Genomic DNA, 21,957 nt, shown 5'->3' with positions numbered 1-21,957 from the left:
ACAGATCTTCCTATTTAGACTTTATTAAGACTTCGGTATCAGTTATCTGACAGACTTCCTTGCTGGTTCCTAGAAATTCACAGTTAATTTTGTTTACAGCTCCATGTCGCATGATGAAATTTATCTCTTGAAGCAGCACAAAAATTCACACCAAAACCTCCTAGTATTTCAGACTTAGTGAAGATAAGGATGCAAATTTTCTCCTGGCAAGAACAATAGTTGCAAACATCAAAAATGGTTTTGTATTTTTATTAATATTTACAAAATATTGTAAATTTATAACATTTGTCCAGCTTGCACATATCAATGGTACAAAATCCCCTAGTTACATCAGTACCGAATTATAAAAGTTTTATTTTTAAATTACTGAAAAGCACACCATATCCAGTATTTTTTCCATCCAAGTAAATATACATATCAAATAAAAATATAATACTTCTATCTTCTTTGTGTTTAAAGACACGAGGGATCACAAAAGCATCCATCTTTTTTAGATCCAGGGTAGAATTCTCGTAGTGAGCATTTTAATGTAACTACCAAGTACTGTTGCTCTCAAATCAAGTATTCGCTAGAGCAATTAAAAAAAAATTAAAAATATGGGGAAACAGAAACAACTACAGTTTATTAGGGTTAGGAGATGGGAAACACAATAATGATCACAATTCATGCAGTTCTGTCACTGCTGAAATAAAATATTTCTCCTTGAAGATGTTCAAGTTAAGACCTGAACAGAAGTGGTAGATAATTCTACTAAAAACATTTAATGACTGCTGCCATGATACTGGAAAAATTATAACTTTTTAGTTTCTACAAAATACAAATTTTTCTAAGACATTATTTGTTGTTTTTCAGTCAAGATTCACACACCAGCAGACAACAACCTCTCTCAACAAACAAATCAAAAGCAGGTTTTGGTACATTACTAACAACATGATGCACTAAGTAGGGGGTTTTGTTTGGTTTAATCCAGCATATATTATAATATTATACAGGAATCCTCATAGAAGACAGGACAAAATTGAGGTTTCTGCCATGGACAAAAACTTTATAAAAACATAATACAATTAAAATACAAAATATATATAGTACACATCAGATTAGTTAGTAGTGGCATTTGAGGTTTCTGGAGACTGAAGAAATTCATAGGGATCATGAACCAAGTCTTGCTGTTCTCCAACACTCAGATGAGAGGGGCTTCCTGTAGAATATAGGAAAAAAGTCAAAACCTTTAAAAGTACAGAAAAAATAATGGAGAGATATTTATGTATATAAACAGCATGGTTATTTCACATGTTCCTTTCAGACTTTTAAAGCAAGACAGACATTTAAATTATATTTAAACAGGAGATTTTGAAAAGGAAATTTTAAGATTCTTCAGTAATTTAGATCCTTTTTGAAAAAGCAGTCATTATTCTATTACTCTGAGTTGAAAAATTATACAAAGTGTAATTGAGTATCATCCAGCCATCTCCTACCTTCTCAGAAATGGCACCAAATTCTTAAGTGGTATGTTACGCTATCATCTTCTCTTATCACTGAATTTTACAGTTTACAGAGAGACCTTGACAGGCTGGAGAGGTGGGCCTGTGTGAACTGCATGAAGTTCAACAAGGCCAAGTGCAAGGTCCTGCACGTGGGTTGGCGCAATCCCAAGCACAGCTATAGGCTGGGCAAGGAATGGATTGAAAGCAGCCCTGAGGAGAAGGAGTTGGGGGTATTGATTGATAAGAAGCTCAACATGAGCTCACAGTGTGTGCTTGCAGCCCAGAAAGTCAACTGTGTCCTGGGCTGCATCGAAAGAGACGTGAGCAGCAGGTCGAGGGAGGTGATCCTGCCCCTCTACTCCGCTCTTGTGAGACCCCACCTGGAGTACTGCATCCAGCTCTGGGGGCCCCAGTACAGGAGAGACATGGAGCTGTTGGAGAGAGTCCAGAGGAGGGCCACGAAGCTGATCAGAGGGCTGGAGCACCTCTCCTATGAGGACAGGCTGAGAGAGTTGGGGTTGTTCAGCCTGGAGAAAAGGCGGCTCCAGGGAGATCTAATTGCGGCTTTCCAGTTTCTGAAGGGGGCCTACAGGAAAGATGGTCAGGGACTGTTTATGAGGGAGGGTAGAGACAGGACAAGGGGTAATGGGTTTAAGCTGAAGGAGGGTCGATTTAGATTAGATGTTAGAAAGAAATTCTTTACTGTTAAGAGTGGTGAGGCACTGGAACAGGTTGCCCAGGGAGGTCGTGGAGGCCCCATCCCTGGAAGTTTTAAGGCCAGGTTGGATGAGGCTTTGGGAAACGTGGTCTAGTGGAGGGTGTCCCTGTCCACAGCAGGGTGGTTGGAAGTAGATGATCTCTGAGGTCCCTTCCAACCCAAACCATTCTATGATTCTATGACAATGGAAGGCTATTGTAGAATCCCACCTGTAACTTGCTGCATACAACTATGCCAAAGTAAAATAAACATATACTCCTTGGAATTTCTAAGAGCATAAAATGCAAGTACATACAGTGATTTGCCAGTCAGTATCAATTTACTTCACAATTACTTCAATCACGCCTAATGAAAAAAATAAGTCACTACAGTTAGTGTCCTTAATTCCACAGGTCAAAAGTATGTCTTCTTAGTTGCCTTTGCCATGCATATCCTGTAGTCAGCACACTGTTTTATCAGAGTAATTTCATGCAAACATTTATGTAAATTAAAATGTAAGTTTTAACCAGTTTCAACTAGAGCAGAAATGCTGCAAATTCTGTGACACAAGTAACTTTACCAAGATGATGCTGGTCTCTTTCAGAGGTATTGGAGAGAGAACTCAAATTGGATGATGGCCGGGATCCCACTCTGTCAGCCTGAGCTTCATGAAGGTCCTGCAGCAGCTTAGTTGTTTCATCCAGATGCAAATGGTTATCGTCATGGTCAAGTTCCTTCTTCACTTTCCCTAGGGACCACCAGTTACCAACCAAAACACATAATTAGCACATGCAGATTGACTCATGAATTACCAAGTCACTATTAAAAAAAAAAAAATCTAAACTAAATTAGCACAAGTGTTGTCTATTACACTAACAACCTCAATCTTACATTTTCCTTTCCACTTCTAAAAGGCAACAGCTGCAGATCTGTTTTCAGTTTCAAGAAATACATATTGAAATGCATTTTGTGATATTGGAGGATGAAGGAGAGTGCCATGGGAAATGGCTGAAACTGAACTGACTGAACAACCATAGGAGCTCAATTTGTCTTCCTCATCTGTTAAACTCCAGACATGAAATAATACAATTAGTTTGCAGCAAAGGAGAGAAATTCAGGAGCAAAATTACTCAAATATAACTTAAAATACAGTTAAAATAGAACATGTAATTTATGGAGGTGAAGAAATCCCCATCAGAAGGTTTTAACAACCTCTATCTTCTCCAGCTACACTGATTTTATAGTAAGCCAAATAAAATTATGAAATTGGAAAGAACTGGAAGTATGTGCCAACATACACTGTTCTTTCACCTGAAGACTTAACAAAATTTCCCTCAACTTTAAACAGGAAAACATACTCTTTCACTTCGCTTTGGGCTGTCTTCAATGGAGACCTTGCTAACTTTGCAAGAATTATGGTGAGAAATAATGCCATAAACTCTCCTTGGAAGCTAAGTAATCTAGAAGTATATTAGTATTTACAGAAAGATCAAAGAAGAAAAATATAAGCAGCTTTCAGTGGAGCAAGAAGTTCATAGTAAGATTGGTATGTCTAAATATTATCTATAAAACAGATATTTATTAATTTTTTATTGAACTGTAATAAAATCAGTGTGTGACAGCATAATCAGAGCTTATAAGTGGTTTTCAAAAATACTGCACCTATGGGAGAAATGTGTAGAAATTTTTTTTTTCTTTAAGCTTTCAATTACCTTCGTTATGTTTTATAATAGATATTTTGGCATCTTTCACATTCTGAATTAACAGTATCTTAAACCATAAGCAGGGGTTTTTTTTGTGATGACATTTTTGAAGACATTTGACCAGCTCAGCAGCCTGCAGAAATGGGAACATTACTTCTAGTATTTAAAGAAGGATACCTATCAAAGATGTGTATTTGAAACAACATCCTAATGCTTTCATACAACTGCCTTACTTGAAGCTAAAGTCTTTCCAACACCTGAATTTTCTTCTGATTTTTGTTTTGGGACATTCCAAGTAGTGATATGATTGAGCTTCACATACTTGCCTACTTCCAAAGTTATTTCAAAAGACAGCATATGAAGCAATAACATTGCTGAGCCAAAGCTCCACGCTGATTCTTAAAATTTACATTACTATGAACACATAAAACCCAGGCAAAGCTATCAAAATTCTGAGGCACAAATACTTTGGTTTCTTCAGCGGTACAGGAAAAGGTAGCTTGGCTAGCACATGGATGTCTCAAAGGAAAAAACGGACCAAGGTTTCATTTATCTTGAACCAGCCCTAGACTTTTACCTATGTCAAATGTAGACTTATTACTACTTTTTGAACACTTTTATTCTTTGCAAATCCAGCTGTTATTTTGCCTAAATGGTACAACTAAGCCATAATTGATGGCTTGTATATTTACTTACTTACCTAATGAACTTAACATAGAAATATCAAGAGATACATCTGAATATGGTTTCATAGAGAGAAAGTCCAAGTCAGAAGTGTTGCTGTCTCCAGCAGATTCTCCAACCTATTGAAATACAAGAAACAGAAAGACTGTCATAATAACTTTTTAATGTTTAAGGTAAACACATGAATCCATACTCTCAAAGGGTGCACCACAACACTAAAGACTGGAGCATCCATAACCATCTTGGCTAACCTGCAACTCACAGGCAGCTCAAACATGGTTCCAGGACAGACCAGTCATATGAATGGCAAGGGATCTGCAGGGTAGTCTAAATATCTTGCATCTCATCATCCAGGACTGTTGAAACCAACATTACCGAATCCTCTGAAACTTAATTACATGCTCTGCTCATCCCTGTCCCATGGCAGAACCCTGGTGGGGGGCAGGGGGGAAGCATTATCAATATCCCCCATCATGAACCACTCCCAGGATCCCCTTTTCCCTCACCTTCTGCAACACTGGATTTATTGAAATTTTTAGTGTGACTAATAAAACCAATAAGGTGGGCCTCCCTACACATAGCATCAACTGGACCTGATCTCTCAAGTATTTTTTCTATACATTTGGACAATGAAATACAGCCTGTGCTACAACAATTTCATTTTTTCCATACCTGTTGCAATATTGCTATGTAATGGCAAAAAGTAAGAGATCAAAGTAAAAGTTGTTAAGCTTCAAAATACAGAATTCTCTGAGGTTGCCTATTCCAGCGGGAGGAATAAGACATGCAGGTAAATACACGACTAGGTATTATCTTTTAGAAATATGAAAATGAAACTTAGCACTTTCATGAATTAACTTAACCAGTCATCTTCTAGAGAAATACAAACCTTTCCACAAAACATAAGGAATATTTATAGTGCATATTTTCTGTTGTCACCACTTAAAGAAAGATGTGACCAGTAGTTGTAAAAGCATAAGGTATGCATTATTTACCCCTAGTTTCTAAGAGACATTTTCAATGGATGTAGTAAAACTGAGAAATACTACTGGTTTTTTCCACTTTTACATTTTAGGTTGAACCTCAAATATTCATCAGCAGATCAAGTATCTTTCAGATTCCAAAGTGGCCTTTCTGCCCCTGAGATTTAGTTATGCATGCTGAATTAAACTAGAGAATACAGAACAACAGGACAAACAAAGCCACTAACTAAAATAGACTTGAATGTCAGAGAATCCATTTTAAGTACTGAAAGCTTATTTTTACGTACTGTGATTTTAATCTTCTACCTCACAGCATGCAAATCCTTGTACTGAAACAAAATTAATGTCTCAGTACTCCTTCCCCTCCGCCCCCCAACCATTTTACCATAATCTGTTTGGAAGAATCCGGACAGGTATTACGCAACTTGTGTTCTTCTTTAATGAGAACCGGCAGAACCTAAAGAACCAAATCATATTTTGGATCTTAGCATTTCATAGCTTATACTAATGTTTCCTAAGAATACTCTTAGTTTGTGTAATTTATTGGTTTACCATGATCAGATTCTCGGCCACCACAGAATACTATCATATTTTGTAATGTCTGCATAGAAGCTTTACAAAAAAATAAAGACTAGCTCTTCTCTAATGGGTGACTATATACATTCACGTAAACCATTTAGAACTAACCAGGACAGCTTCTTCAAGGCCTAACCTAACAGTCTCTTCTTTATTATATACTCCACTTATCAATCTTTTTTCTATTATTATACAGAACAGATGCACGTTAAATAAAATTAGGAATCTGAATGTTGGAAGCCCAGAGAACATCACTTTCTCTGCTTTAAATGCCAAGACACTTAAAAAACCTTAAACTGAGTAGGTTTTGCTGAGTATCAGTGTAACTTACTTTAACTTCATCCAGTGGTTTTACTGGGATGTTTCGCCTCTGGAAAGAAAGAATACTAACAATTACTTTTATTCAACATAAGAGAAAGACTTCTCTGTTGTACAATTTCAAGTATATTCAAACTTCACACACAAAACGAGGCTAGAGACAGCTAACTTTTTCACATATCTGTAATGCAATTACAATGTAACAGTTACAATTTTGAAGTGTTTCAGTATTATACATTTTAACTAACTTTGAGTCCCCTTACACAATTTCTTCTACCCATGAACTTTATATTCAAGTGCACTATCTTAGTCATTACTTCAGTAACTTCTGATTCCAAATAATTAAAGGTTGCACTTTCAGAGATATTAATTCTTACTCAGATGTAGCAGCACAAAATACTCAAGCATAAAACACCATAGCATATCATCACTGAAACACATTTAATTGCACAAAATCTGTACATATCCACATAAGTCACAACTGAACAGCATTTCTAAGTGTCAATAGCCATTGATCATTTAAAAGGTATTCAGAAATTCTCATTTGGAACAATATTCATAGAACAAGGTGGCAAAAAGGAAAAGGCACATGTTTTATTTTAAAGCTAAGTTCAACATGTGGTATATACATATTTCTAGATGTAGAAGAATATTCTAAATATTAATTTTTAACTTTGTGAACTTTCAAATTTTTTTTAATTTATCCTTTACATTTCTTCCTATTTCATATACAATAGCCAGAAAATTCTGAAGGATCCTCTGTATTTTTCATTCTATTGTCTCCTTTTCCCCAAACATCACCCATTCTATTCTACTTCTAAGTCTGCAGAGATTTAGCGTAATCTCAGTTCCACCATATCAGGAAATCCATAAACCTTCCATCCATCCATGCCCCGCCCCCCTTCCTTACTCTTGAATCATTCAGAATGTTATCATTTTAAACAGCAGACAATTATTTCAAACTAAGAGTGGCTTTCAGAGTGAAGATAACATGGAACAAGATTTTGCAATTTCTGGTAGTCTATTTTGTCTTGGGAATGCAAACATTCCCACTAGAATTATATACACTTCTGAGAAAAATCTCTTCTCCAGTCTTAGTATGAATCTCCTAGCTAAAGTGCTTTTGGAAATAAGTTAAAAGTTTTTCCTTCAGACATACTACATGAATTAAAAAGTTAACACTGTTGGGTAATAGATACCTGTACAGCAATATTAATCTATTCTCCAACATTATTTCAATGTTCCAAATAATTAATCCTTCCACAAGGAATGTATTTTGCATTTAAATTAAGAAAAAAAAAATCCTTAACAAAAGCATTGCAATGTAACTCAGAAGCAGATACATAAGTCATGAGATTGAGTGACAGGGCTGCCCAAACACCATTCAGTTCGTTGGTCCCTTATCCCCCCTGCTATGTTGCACCCCCCTGCCTCTTCCTTTCTGCAGACACATATTGAACCACATTGGAGAACTGATCTAGCTGGAGAAAATAAAAAGATTACTTCTCTGCTGATTAATTCAGTTTCTAATTTGGTTCGCTGCATGGTTGCATGAACAGATAAGCCTGCACTGCTTAAACTGACAGTGGAAAACAAAACATCTCATACAATATTAAGAAGCAATCAGGTCCATTCTTGTTTGATGAGCTTGTGACATTTCTGTGCATCAAGGACACACCTGCTTTAGCTGATAAATAGTTTTGGAATGATCTCCACTAGTGATCTGGTCCAGAAGATCATCTACTATTTTCTTGCTATAATTTCCAGCATCCTTCACAAATTCTTGTAAGCTAGTAGGAATGGAGATATAAGCATTACAGAAAATGTTTACTTTTAAAAAAAATATTTCAAGTTATAATATGGTTTTCCCCAACTATGGTGCATTACACCTACATTTTCTTTGTTCTTTTACTCTTTTATGCTTCTTCAGAAAAGCAATTAAGGCCTTCAAGACAGGGTTTTATATTTTTTTTTCTTTTAAATGGAAGTAAAGGTATGTGCAAACTTGTTTTTCACAGCTACCAGCAAATTTTTACTTGAACTATCATTGGTAGTGGGTTAAAAAAAGAAAAAAGGCGCTTGTGATTAATTCTTTCCTTCCAAGGAAAAATTTAATGAAAAGTGTCATTTTCCTTTTCAAGTAGCTTTAACTGTTTTGAAAATCCTTGAAAAATATCGCTGTTTTAAAGTCACTGAAACCTATTACTTGCATATCTAAGCCTACTTACTGCTGGGTTTAAAGCAAAATGCTAAATCTTTAGCAAGCTGTAATATCCTGTAGTCAAAGACCCTAATCACAAGATCTGTAACAGCCTTGCAGTAAAATAAGGTAACTTAAATGTGCAAATGGAAAAAACCCCACCAAAACCAAACCCAAAACAACCCCCCCACCACCAACCAGGATGAAAGCTAGCTTCAAGTTTTATAGTGAGTTATTTTTAAAATAAGTTTTAGAAAAACGTATCAGGATTTGAAGGCTCCTAATTGACATTTAGTCCAAATTGCTTTTCATAAAATTGCTATGAGAAGTTAGGCCTCCTAATAAGGAGGCACTTACCTTAAGGCACACTGTATCCCAGTTTCATCACCGTATGCTGAGTACAGGAGTTCCATTTCATCTGATTTCAAATCATGAAATATAGAGTTGTTTTGCATGGAAGGTACTGTACTAGCACTTGTAAGAAAGGTTACTAGACAGGTAGAAGGAAGAGATGACAAACGATTAACGCAAGTGTAAAAGATCACTTGGGGGAAAAAAAAATAAATTTTGTTTTCTGAAACAGATACTGAAAGTGCAGTGTGTTTTTTCTTTCAATTGAAATCAAGAACAATATCTCAAGGACACTTCTAGACTCTAGAATCAGCACAACTATTTTAACCATATAAATAAACACACTTATACTACTGGAAAATAAAGAAGTAAGTTAACCACTTCACTCCCACAAAAAAAGATTCATCTCCCCACCCCCTTTTATATTTCGTCTTTTGCGTGTGTCTACTTCACTGCTTGCCAATCAGTTTCTGGAGAGCAGATTAGAAACTATTAAAAATGTCAATACTAGAAAAAAAAAATCCACAGTTTGTGAAATCCTTGTCATATGATAAAAAATGCAAATGACCAAAAGGGTTTTTTTCTCCTCAACTCTAAGTGCAGTTGCTCAGGAAAAAGCATTTCCTCGAGAGAAAATGGAGTACCATTACTGGAAAGCTTCTAGCGTGGCTACAACGCTAATACAAAACACAAAGTTAAAACACGTTCTTTGGCATTTACCTTTATTTCTTCGTTCATCTTTAAAGCCCAGTGTAGTGAAGCCAGGTAACAATTTGCTTGACAGTGAACTCAGATCCACTGGGTGAGTCTCCTCCTCTAATAATTTGATTTAAAATAAGATATTAATTTTTGGAAAGCATTTCATGTTCAAAATTTATTTATGGTGAATATTTAAATTTTGCTATTTTAAAAAGTTGCAGTTACCATAAAGGCTAAATGTTTTTTAAAATGTACAACTTTATTAAGGATAGGTAGTATAATTCAGGTTCTCCATTTAAATTTCAAACACATACTGTACATATGCTTCCATCTCTTATTCACAAGACCTATGGCTTAGTTATTTCACTTTTAAAGTATATAGCAGCATCTGAAATTCTTTACTAGCTGATTCACAAACATTCAAGATCCAGATATTATTGACAAAGGCAATTTCTTATGTTGACTAAGTGGTAGTTTGTCTACAGAAATCCACACACCGCATAAAGTATCTTGTTAAGAAAATTACCATTATGGCTATAGCAATAGTCTTTCTTCTAAAGTTCTGACAACTGGTTAATTAAAATGGCTCAAATAATTTGGAATATGCTTTTAAACTTAAAAAAATCCCAACAGCATCTAGGACACTTCCAGTTATTTCAAATCTCTCTGGCTGTTATGGAATCTAATGGTAATTATGCTCAACTACTGAACAACAGAAAGCATGTTTATCCCTAGAACCTTACTAGGATTAAAAAACCCCAACAAACTATACCAAATATTCAGACTATACTATTAACTGTAAATTCAGTGTAACTAGTAGTAACTATACAAACAATCAAAAAAGATTCTGGGGCACAGAAACATCAGGAAGCAGTATAATACTTTATAGTACACAGCGAAAACTTGCTCTGCTCCCATTACCATCACTATCTAAATTTTCAGTGGCATGACTTCAGAGGTATTAAATCGCATTAATTTTATTATTTAATTTTTATCAGAAATAGGTAAGGGCATGATGGCAGCCAAAATGCTCAATTTAATTTCAGAAAAAATTACTACAAAGGAATTTAGACAGTCATAGAGTTACAGGCTTGTATCTCCCAATCAAAAAGTCAACAGAAATGTTACTAGTCAAAAGGATTGTTGCACTGATGAATGCATGAACAGGTAAGCTGTGAATGAATTCCAATCTCAAAACTTGCAGAGAAGAAGTGCTAAATCAACATGACATACAGCAGCATAAAGACTATGACATTTCATTCATTACAAACTTCTGCATTTTGAGCTCGAAACTGAAACAAGCAGAAAGCACAAGACAATATAAATAACGTATAATAGTAACACAAATAAAAACCCACAGAAAACATCAAGGAACTAAAGAAAAACAATTAAACAAAGCCTAATTAACTTAAAACTGAAATTTAGCTAATAATTTAAATTAGGAAATTAAAAAAAAGGTAAAAGATTGTGAATTTGCATCTCTGCGTTGCATATTCACATAGGATTACAGCACTTTCATTCACTTTTTGTCTATTACATTTTAACACAACAGGGTACTTGGAGCAAAAGCCTGTTTTCCAAGTTCTCTATAAAGTTGTAGCCATGTATAAATGCTTATAAATAGATATTATTTTTCCTTCTTACTGTTAGCATCAGTAAAACAGAGCATCTGAAGACTGAAAATTTGAAACACAAAGAGAAACATCTTATATTGGAGATACTAAATACAGCTATTGGGGAAAATGGTTTGGGGAATATTATTTAATTTAAAAAACCAACCTCGTCTATGCTACGCAGGACCTGTATATACAGTTAAGACTTCCAAATCTGCTAAAACATTCAACATTACAAATGTTTGCTTGAAAGATTATGGCATTTACCTTCTGCTTCTGGATCAGATGAATTTACTACACTAAATAATAAAGTTCCATCTCCATTTTTTTTCAGATAACCAATCTGTAAATAGAACCATGAAGATATAGAAGCAATCATTCAAAACAGTCCAAACTCAAAGAAGGAGTTGCTTGCTTACACAGAAAACTATAAAAAGCATTTTTAGCTGTATTGAGATCCTGCATTCTGGTATTCCCTTTTTAATACAGAGAATTTTGTGTCACAATTTATCACCATCTAGCAAATGCTTCAGAACAGAAGACTTGGGAGTAAAAGTTTGTATGTCATATATACAACTCCTTATTCATCTTCCTAAATCAGATCTAAAGTTTGCATCCAAGACAAAACCAATTCCATTATAATTAGTATGGAGCCAGGCTTTCTGACTGCCAAGCCTAGAACACAGTTTGTTTTTAGAAGCAGAACTGTAACTCCTATCCACAATCTACCTCACTGTTTATTTTCAAATCTAGACTGAACTGCTTGTTTTCATATCTGACCCACAACTTTCTCTAATTAGAAATACTTTTATGAACACACTATCAAATTCTTAAAGAGGAAGAAGTGCTGTGACAGACCTATTAGAGCACACAAACACAATGCTAAAAAGACAGCCAGAGATGTAAAAGACTATAGAACACACTGGGGTCTGTAAAGATAGAGATAGAACTAATGCAACAAACTAAATCAATGTCAGAAACTGACTACACACGTATCATGCAAAAAAAAGACTGTAACTTCTCAGTAAAGACAGAAAATTAAAACTATGCTCTCCCTAAAAAAATATTAGTAAATACTTCCAAGTAAATTGAACAGTAAATCTCTTCCCTACTTCCCCCCCGCCCCCACTCAAAAAGTTTAAAACTCTCTCCATATGTAAGACCAAAGCTAATGTTAGCATATAATAAAAACAAAGGTGACAAATGCTGGAAAGAGAATGAACAGGAACAATGTCTTCAAGTGACAGCAAAAGTTAACAATAGCTGAACTCTAAGAACGTGTTAGTGTTACCTAGATTCAGTGGAATCTGCAGTGGGTTGTCTAGCTGATTAACAGCCTAGATAATTAACAGCTGTACACCTAGAACATGTCTTTCTTGAACGCTGCAAAACTGACTGCATCAGCATGAAAGGCCTTTTTGGTAAAGCTAGCAGTTAGCATAAGATTGGTATTGCTTTAAAAGGTTTTTAAAAAGCCACTCATATTTTGCAGGTTTCAAATAGCCTTCAATCCTAGCAAGTCTTCCAATTATCCAAAGAAACAGAAATATATTGAAGAAGCTAAACCTTCTCCCACTGTTCTTTGAGGCTTTACTTCCTAATCCAGTTGAGCCTAAGGTAACTGCATAACACGGGCCATTGTCCAAGAAATAGACATTTAAGTTTGAAGACAAAATGGCTACCACTAACGCTTCAAAGCAAATGTTTCTTCTACAACGGTTGTTAAAAAATAGGTGGAAAATGCAGAATGTAGCAACATCCTGATTCTTTTTTTGATTGCAGTGGTCACTAGAGTATGTGACAATGCGAAATGAGGACAAAGTATAATGGTGGTAATAAGACTCCACAGGATGCATCAGAAATAGAGTAAACATATCTCAACACAGGCTTGTAGCAAATGACTGTAGCATTCACTCCAACCCTAGCATGAAGTAATCCACCATTATCACACAGTTAAGAAAAACACAGCCCAGAAAGAGTTTATGCTAAGAAAACTGCACTAATGGTATCACTGAGCTTTTCCTTCTAACTCTAGGAACAGCACAAAATCCAAACACACGGAACAGTACTCGAATCACATTCAAGATGATCAAACCTGTGGTTAGGGCTGTCCAAAACTTCCACATGTACAAACTACTGCTATCTTCTCCTAGTCACTGAAGATGTCTGTATTTTGTACTCAAACAAGAATGTGCTATAGCTGACAGCTACTACTTGTAGGTACAAAACTACAAGAGGTTCTTGACTTCTCATTGAAAACAGCAATTTAACACTTAAAAATTCCTGAAATCCTTAGGTGGGAGGGGGTGAAATCCTAATAACCCTTCAATCTATGCTAAAGTTTGTTTTTTCCGAGGTTGCAACAATAAGAAGAGTGTGATGCTATTTTAAACACTTTCAGTGCTAAGGGCTGCACTTAAGGAAGCCAGATTCAAGACTGAGCAACATTTCACTGTTTTCTACAAATTATTTTCTAAAGATGTTCAACAGACAATACAACTTGAGATCCATTTAGGACACCCTACAATAGGCTTTGTGGGAACTAAATGATAGACAATAGTCATATTGGTATTCCACACAGAGCATACACTCCAGATGTTAGTTTCAAAGAATGTAATACTAAAGCCTGTTTCCTAAGACGAAATAAAGCATTAAATAGTCAGACACAAAATCAAACTGTGAACTTAGTTGTGCACTAGACCTTGCTGTTGGGTAGATATCGATTGATCCTATCCCGAGCTTCATCTGCTGCGTGTTCCACTAGTGCCAGGACATGTTCTTCAGCAGTGCTATCTGTCAGGCTGCATGCATTTCCCTCAGGTTCAAATATGCAACTAAGAAAGAGAAGAGGAGTAGCTGTAGAAATTAAAAGCTAAAACCAAACAAAGGGCTGAATTCTGGGTTTGTTAAATAGAACAATCAGTCCCACTCTTCTCCCAGTGTCAGTCTACTTCAGCATTTAAGTGGAATTATAATCATATTATGAAATAGAAGTTTTGCAGCAGAAGCTGAGAACTACTAAACTACTGAACTTCAAAAATGGAATTGTTTCTGTACCTGGATGAAAATAAAAGGAAGTATTACAAAACAGAGATTGGGAGTAAAACTGCACTAATACAAGGTGAATGCTGTATGTGTCCTTAGTCTCCCTCATGCACATATATGCAATTTTCACAAATTCCAAAAAGAGAGATGCAGAAAAGAAATTACATGATGAGGGAATGGACACTGTGTAACTCTAACCTCAGAAACAAAAAACCAAAACAGGCTGCATTTATGAGAATTATGTCATTTAGTTGCTTTTAGAAGTAGGACACTGCTCCCAGTCTAACAGGGAGTCCTTTAATTCCTATGTTTGTTAATACTGGCAAATAGTATTCCTAATCAGTATCAATCACACCATTACTTCTCATTGACATTACAGAATTTAACATTTATCTTTCAGTAGATCTCTTTTCATTAAAGCACCAAAACAATAAAAACATAACAAATAAGCATACCTAAGATGGAACAAGAGATATCTTAGTTATTATATAAAATTGGAGAAAGGTAGTATTATAAGGGGAAGTGTGAAGGTATCATAGGGTATGGCAGTCTTCGTTATATTATGTATTTAAAATAAATTTTGTACATCAAAATCTTTCAGGGCATTATATGGACATTAGACACTAGGGCCAAACACCTTAGGTACTGGGTAGAGCATCTCCTCACACCAAATCCATTTCTCTCTCCTGGGGTATCTTCTTCCATTTGCTTAGCTAAGAATTTCTCTCTGTATAGAGATTCAGATCCGATACACAAGAAAGTTTTGCTATTAAAGACAATAAAAAGATCACAGGATCATACTATTATGAGACAAATGTGGTATATGATTTTTGATTCATTGAAACTTTAAGAAAGGGTGTACACAGCAGGAAACTCCTCAACAACTGGCACTTTCTATCACACTCTACAGAATACTTAATGGACAAGAATTTTGAGAGAATGTTCAGAAAGTTGCATCATCCTGGACAAAATTTTCAAAAACTACTTAGATATTTGGACATCCAAGTGATCAAGTCACTTTTAAAATTACAACATAGAGGTCTAAATTGCTTTCACACTTTGCAAACATTGACTTCAACTCTTTCTCTGTTTTTAACTGTGAAACATGAAGGCAAAAATATCTGCTATTAGGTTCGATTCTCCCCCCAAATCTCTGATTGTACATCAAAAAGAATAATGTCTATCCTACTGATGCCAAAATACAAGGGTTTAAAAGGTCAAGTTAATTAGAAAAACCAAATTAATTCCAACTACTAAATTTATATAAACATTGAAAAAAACCAGGAAAGTAAATTTATAACGTAACTGATTGCAAGAAAACTGCTATCAGGATGAAATTAAAGGTCAGTTATTTTTAACTATCTGAAACGTATGTTACGGTGGATATTAAACATAGAGCAGTACTATATTGCTTGGCAGTGTCAACTTCTTTCTCTGTAAGCTATTTGTATTTGAAGATAAGCACACAAAAAGTGGCAAAGTACAAAATTACTCCTGTAATGGACTTTATGTAAGAATTAATCAAAAGAGAAAATCTATTATTCTGGGCACCATATAAATCAAATCATCTTATCTTTAAAAAAAAAAAAACCCACAACCAAACAAAAAACAAACCACCTCCCCCCCAATTAAGTCTTGTTTACAGGAAGGTACTTTCAGTTAATTCCTATACACAATCCATTAGAAAAGGAACAAGTTACACTTTGATAGTTCTCCATGACATAGCAACAGATAATGTTTCTGTATGCTGACATTAGAATAGTTCCAGCCAAAAAAATTATTTAAAATTAGTTTTGAAGATACATGTTGCAGTCTCCTATTTCCACAAAACAACTACATTAAAATACTACTTCTTCCATCAGACATTAAGCAGGATGACAAAAATCTTGAAGTGTTAACAAAAAACACGTGGCCGATTGGAACTCTAAAGTTCACTTCTAACAAAAATGAGAGAGCATGAGCTTGAAATACAAGCTACATTTCACTTTTGTTACTTTAGATGTTTAAGAAAGAAGCCTGCATAACATATCTACATGAACAGATTATTTAAGATATGACTAGTAATGCTCTGTTACAATTTTATTTTCATAAAATTCCAGTTGACATAATGCTCTACAATTTAATTTCAACATCTATCCTAGAATGTCTATGCAAGAAATGATGTCTATGAACAACATAATTTGCTTGTAAATCACAGTTTCTGCTAAAATCTCCTCATAAAAATAGAAAATATAACCCTTTAATTTGACTAAAATTAGATTTTAGCTATAAAAACACAACTTTGTGACACAGGGGATCCTATTAGCTGGAAGATAGCTATTACACTAGCCATGTATTTTACACAGAAGCTTAATAAGATTTCATTGGGAAGATGTTATCACCTGCTCCAGAAATAAACTCTTGTACCTCTATCCTGCCAGGTAAGACTAAAGTTTAATAAAATAATTTACTGATCTAGGGCCACTTTGGCTTCCCAGAAAGATTCTGTTAGATTTTGATAGTCAATCATTTTAGGGGGAAAAAAAATAACAAAATGCAAAAAGTCTTTGTGGCTATGTTAAAAATGAAAGAACATTTCAAACCATCATGAGAAGAAATTACTCATTATTCAATATAGATATAAAGAAGGATATAAATATCTCTATATGCATTAACTCTTAAGTGTTTAAAAGAATATGCAGTCATTCTTTCAATTGTTTGTTTCAAACTAGTTCTATAAATAAACAAATAAATACAGTACAATAAAATTGCCTATTTATCCTAAGGACAAGAAGACAGGCTGAAAGGAGTTTTTTTCCTCAATTTTTTGCTGCTGTCTGATATTAAAAAAGCTGCAACAAACCGGTAAGCATGACCATTAAAACCTTTACCTAATAACTTCTTTATTTTGCTTTTTGGATTTCTTGGTAGTCTCTGCTTGTACAGGAACAACTTCAGGAACAGGTTCCTCAACTGCTGTGTCTTCATCACCCAAAAGAGCTGCCTGCTGAGAAAAATCCATGTCCTGCATAAACGACATGCTGCGCTTCAAAGCTAACAGCCGTTCCTAGAATCAGAAAGGACAGAGCGGCAGGGACTTAACCTTTCCCTCATAGCCAAGATGCTATGATAATGGGATGGGATGGGGATGGCCATGGCCTTATTTTGTTCTTAATGCCTCGTTTCCAATGGCGATGCAACATGATTTGGTCATGGTAGCATGGCATCAGAATTTCTGCAGCCCAACTATCAAGAGAGAAACAAACAAACAAAAAAAACCTGCATATGCAAAGACAACTGTCTATTTTACACAAAACTTACCATAACTGCAACACATGCGTGCCCACACACACACACACAGAGCAGCTCACCAAAATAACTTCATTTTACAAATCAACAACTGTGAGTAAAAAATGTGTTTGCACGCACACATCTGTGAAACCCCCAAAACCTCCCCTACACCCATCACCTTCAAAAAATAAAAGCTTTCCTGTTTATGCAGAAATAAAACTTAAATGAGAACTTGTTTTCAAAGCTTCAGCCAGAAGCAATATTTTACACTTGGGTTTTATATATGTGGATCGTAATTGCTTCCACTGAGGCCAGTGGAAGAAGCTCCTACAGACTTCAGTGGTGCAGATAAGGTTGAGAAATAAGGATGTGGTATAACAAGAATGTTATCAAGCCCTTAAATAGAGCAGTGCTAACAGGCAGTACTATAATTAATCACAGATGGATGAAGTAAAAAGAAACATAATTAGTAACAATGATAAATGTAAGTATGACCAAAAAAACCAAACCCAAAGAGTTTCTGCTTTTTTTTTTTTTTTTTTTAAATAGGTCTCTTACTTTGCTCATCATCTTAAAGCCTGTGTGTAGTATCTTCTTGGCTAGCTTGTAGTAAACTGTATCTGGTCTGTTGTAAGTCATTGCATTATCACACATCAGTTTAAAATCTGCCTGTAAAATACAAAACAAAAAGAACTGTTAAAATTTCAAACTCCTTTGTTAAATGACTGGAAGATCCCATTTCATCATGGCAGCTCTGTGAAGAACACAGTAATATTTTAGCAGCAGGCTCATGGAGTAAATGCAAGCCAACAGGTAACACAGAATTGCAAAGGTTTGAGCCCTTTTTGCTTCTTCAAGATGCTCAGTTTTGTTTGGAATTGGCTTTTTGGTTATTAAAAAAAAAAGAAGAAAAAGAAGGAAAAAAAAAAGAAAGAAAAAAACTTCCAACTTTTCCCTAAATGCCAAATGTAACATTTCCTCCCTACGCAAACAGACCAAACAGAAAAAATTAATAGAAGGACTGAGGCACCAAGGTAAGTACTTTTTGGTAGTTTTCCTTCCTTCTAAATCAGAATAGACTTGAGAAATACAATGACATCAGAAATATACAAAGTGTCTTACATAGAATTTTAATTGTAGTAATTTGACCACTTCTTTGGTTACTTGCACAAAAACAAAAAAAGAAAAGAAAATTTCATAACATAAGAAACAGCCTTCTAGAGGCTCACTGTACGCAAAAAGAACAGAACAGTTATCTGTCATACATAATTTCAAGTAATTTTTACTAATGCAAGTTCCCAAAACAAAGGTGCAACACGCTCCACTGTAAACAGAACCAAAAATCTTTGTTGCAAATTGCAAAAGCTTTTCCTAGAGTACCTTCTCTCTAGTCACATGCTACTGATCTGTAGAGTAAAGCACAGAAAGCATTACTAGAAGCTCTATGAAACACTGAATTAAAACGACATTATTATACGCCTCTGAAAATTTCTGAAGTTGGCAAATCAATAACCAAGAATCATGCAGTAGTCTTTGCAGGTACTTCATAAATTGGATCCTAACAAATTAAACTGGCATCTGATTTAAGAATATATTTTCTTTCTTAATAATTTTTCAATATTTAAACAATGATTGTTCAAGTAATTAGGTTTCATGTATTCTGTAGACACAAATGCAAATGTTTTTTGTGTATAAGCTCACTATATTTGATGATGACTTGATTATGTGCAAAAGCGTACATAAAAAGAATGGTATGTTTTCTGAAAAGTCAACCCATGAAGTTTACAGACTAGTGAATAGATTCGCTGAGACAAATATTTTCAAAGGCTACTATTGCGGTTGGACATAGAAGTCTTTCTAAAGACTTTCTCTGGCACCCGATGTTTACAAATAACAACTTTGCCCTACTGAAGTCCTGATCAGATTCTGCGAAAAACAAAAAATTGTTTTATTTCCTGTTTCCATACAGGGATGTCAGAACAGTGCTCTCCTAATCATTTAGTAGTTGTCATCAAGCCTGTAGTAAGCAAGTAGGTGAACAGTTACAATTGGTAGTCTGGGACTTTCTATGGCATTTAAGCCATCTGCCTTTGCTTAACAAGATCATCATAAAAACAGAAATTGAAAAGGTGACATAGAGGAGGAAACTACGAGCCAAGAAGCACATGAAGAAGTCCATGTGAGCTACCTACCTGGTGATGCCCTTTGAAGTGCTGCAGAAAAGGACAGGGAAGTCTTTTGTTTGCCCAACTTTGAAGTAGATGCTTTTTTTCAGCAGCAAAACTCATGAGTTATCTGCAGCAATTTCCCCATTTCTAAATGCAGCAAATGGTTCTTGCAGATTCTACTCTTAGACAGATTATTTATTGGCTTGTGACTAGCCTCAGCTAGTTATAACAGGTATATGAGAAATGAAAGGCCCTTTGAGCAGGCCTTGTTTTAGAGGTCAAAAACCTATAAATATCCTTTCTGTATTACACCAAATTACAAAGGCATAAGCAGAATTAGGTACGCTCATATATCTAGAAAGGGAGTCCAGCCTCTTTGTCACTGTAAGATGGACAGACTCCTAACAACCATTTATTGCTCCTCATAGTATGAGCAGAAACAAAGTCCTTCAGGGAAAAAAAAGAATCTCAGTCTAAACAATACGGTGATTTTCATTTTTTCAGGTTGCTATCCCACCAGTTTCAGTATTTCAAACTTGCCTGCAACTAAATAGAGCCACAGAGCTCCAATTCAAACTTTCTAAGTTGCTGAATAAGACAATCCAGCAAGCAAACAGAATTTAGAGACCTGAAGGCATTGCTGACAGCAATGCTATTATGAATCCTTCTTTATTATTTCCCATAAATCTCTACCTTTTTTTTTTGAAAAATAAAACATACGTAACAGAATAATCTTTGTCAAATCACCTATAGGAAATATAAGCCATTCTTAGCTCACATTGCTGGACCTTTCAAAAGAAGAAATTAACCCTGAGAAGCAAGCCAATACTCTCTGTCAAGTCTATTGTTATATCAACACCACTCTAGAAAAGAGTAATACTGAAGGCAGCTAATAGAACTTCATGAATCAGTTAAAGAAAACTCCTTTCCTTCTAGGAGCTGGCAATACCATGAAAAGATTTCTTACTGAACTGTCCGCAAAACCACAATGCATCCAATAAAGTATTACAGCAATAGCAATACACAAAATAGCAAAGGCAAGTTACCAATAAACCTGTCAAGTAATTTTCTGCCAAAAGAGCATTCCAAATGAAGTTATATGGAAAACAGGATAATTAAAGATAAAAAACATATAGTTGTTATTGAATCTTATACAAAATGCTACTGTGTATCCAGAGTTTTCTTGCAGACATGTCAAAATTGCCTTTTAATCAATCTAACCAGGTCTAGATAAAAAAAAAAAAAAAAAAAAAAAGTGTTCAAAGAGTTCCAGGTTCTTCAACCATTTAACTTTTTGTGGTAGTCTTACGCCTTTTTGTGTCTAGCCGCATGAATTCCACAGAACTTCAGAGTATGTTCTTGGTTTCCACACTAATTTGTAGTAGACTGTAGAAGAATCTGACAAATATAGAGCTTCCATGGTGAAAAACAAAGAAACCCATTCTAACACACAGAACATACAAAACTGCTAAGTTTTGAAAAAATGCACATTAAAATAATTAATGTAAGAAAGGCTCCTACAGTTCAAAAGAATTTTCAGTTTCTCATGAAAGACTTCTGAAATAACTAAATCTCTATCAATTCACCTTGAATTCAGTGACTGATTTGTATTCATTTGCTGCAATTTTTTCCTTCATTGTACCAAAATCCATGGGGTGCTTTATTATCATGGAGTATCCAGGAGCAATGGCATCCGTGACTGGAAAAGCAAAAAACCCATGAGGATCTTTCCTAAAAATAAAAACAATACATTTAGATTTATATCAACAAACAAAATGATCGTTGTTTTTATACCACATTAATGGTATAAAAATAATAGTACTACTTAAAAAGAAAAAACACTCTCAGAAAAGCACTCACATAAAACAGAAGCATATTTGAAAAATTTCCTGATACAGGAGAGAATTTTGAGTACACATATGTAGACTTTTTGAAAGAGATTCAGCTAGTTCTTGAATTATTTCTTGGTCATGAGGTCCTCTAAAAATAACTACAGTGTTTACTATTTTCAAGTTAGTTCCAAATTCAACTTATTGCTATGTAATAAAAAAAGAAAATGAAATATTTTTGGGGGGGAGGTTATTAAAAAAACATGAGGTACAGGGTTAACATCTTATGGAAAACAACAAAATAAAAAGCCTCTCCAAATTAAGACGATTATCAAGT

The 21,957-nt window shown here is 35.0% G+C and overlaps 1 protein-coding gene across 16 annotated transcripts in view; it reads right to left on the bottom strand.

The window, feature by feature from the left end:
- Nucleotides 1-235: 235 nt before the first annotated feature.
- Nucleotides 236-21,957, bottom strand: part of BRD9 (bromodomain containing 9) — a 26,550-nt gene continuing 4,828 nt past the window's right edge. For 2 of the 16 annotated variants that reach the window (XM_054818159.1, XM_054818165.1), the window contains 14 exons: nt 21,378-21,490; nt 18,182-18,292; nt 17,224-17,399; nt 14,991-15,119; nt 14,010-14,142; nt 11,576-11,651; nt 9,717-9,812; nt 9,003-9,135; nt 8,124-8,235; nt 6,459-6,497; nt 5,937-6,008; nt 4,585-4,687; nt 2,762-2,929; nt 236-1,198 (listed from right to left, as the gene is read on the bottom strand). In XM_054818159.1, coding sequence (XP_054674134.1) covers nt 1,098-1,198; nt 2,762-2,929; nt 4,585-4,687; nt 5,937-6,008; nt 6,459-6,497; nt 8,124-8,235; nt 9,003-9,135; nt 9,717-9,812; nt 11,576-11,651; nt 14,010-14,142; nt 14,991-15,119; nt 17,224-17,399; nt 18,182-18,292; nt 21,378-21,490 — 1,562 coding nt within the window. In that variant the 3' untranslated portion in view covers nt 236-1,097. Of the gene's footprint in view, nt 1,199-2,761; nt 2,930-4,584; nt 4,690-5,936; nt 6,009-6,458; nt 6,498-8,123; nt 8,236-9,002; nt 9,136-9,716; nt 9,813-11,575; nt 11,652-14,009; nt 14,143-14,990; nt 15,120-17,223; nt 17,400-18,181; nt 18,293-21,377; nt 21,523-21,957 lie in introns of all 16 variants that reach the window. The other 14 variants (XM_054818149.1, XM_054818151.1, XM_054818150.1 and 11 more) reach the window with 14 other exon arrangements.

The sequence above is a fragment of the Grus americana genome, chromosome 2 (assembly GCF_028858705.1).
Source record: "Grus americana isolate bGruAme1 chromosome 2, bGruAme1.mat, whole genome shotgun sequence".
NCBI lineage: Eukaryota > Metazoa > Chordata > Aves > Gruiformes > Gruidae > Grus > Grus americana.
The sequence above is the reverse complement of the archived record's forward strand: the minus strand, read 5'-3'. Positions and strand labels throughout refer to the sequence as shown.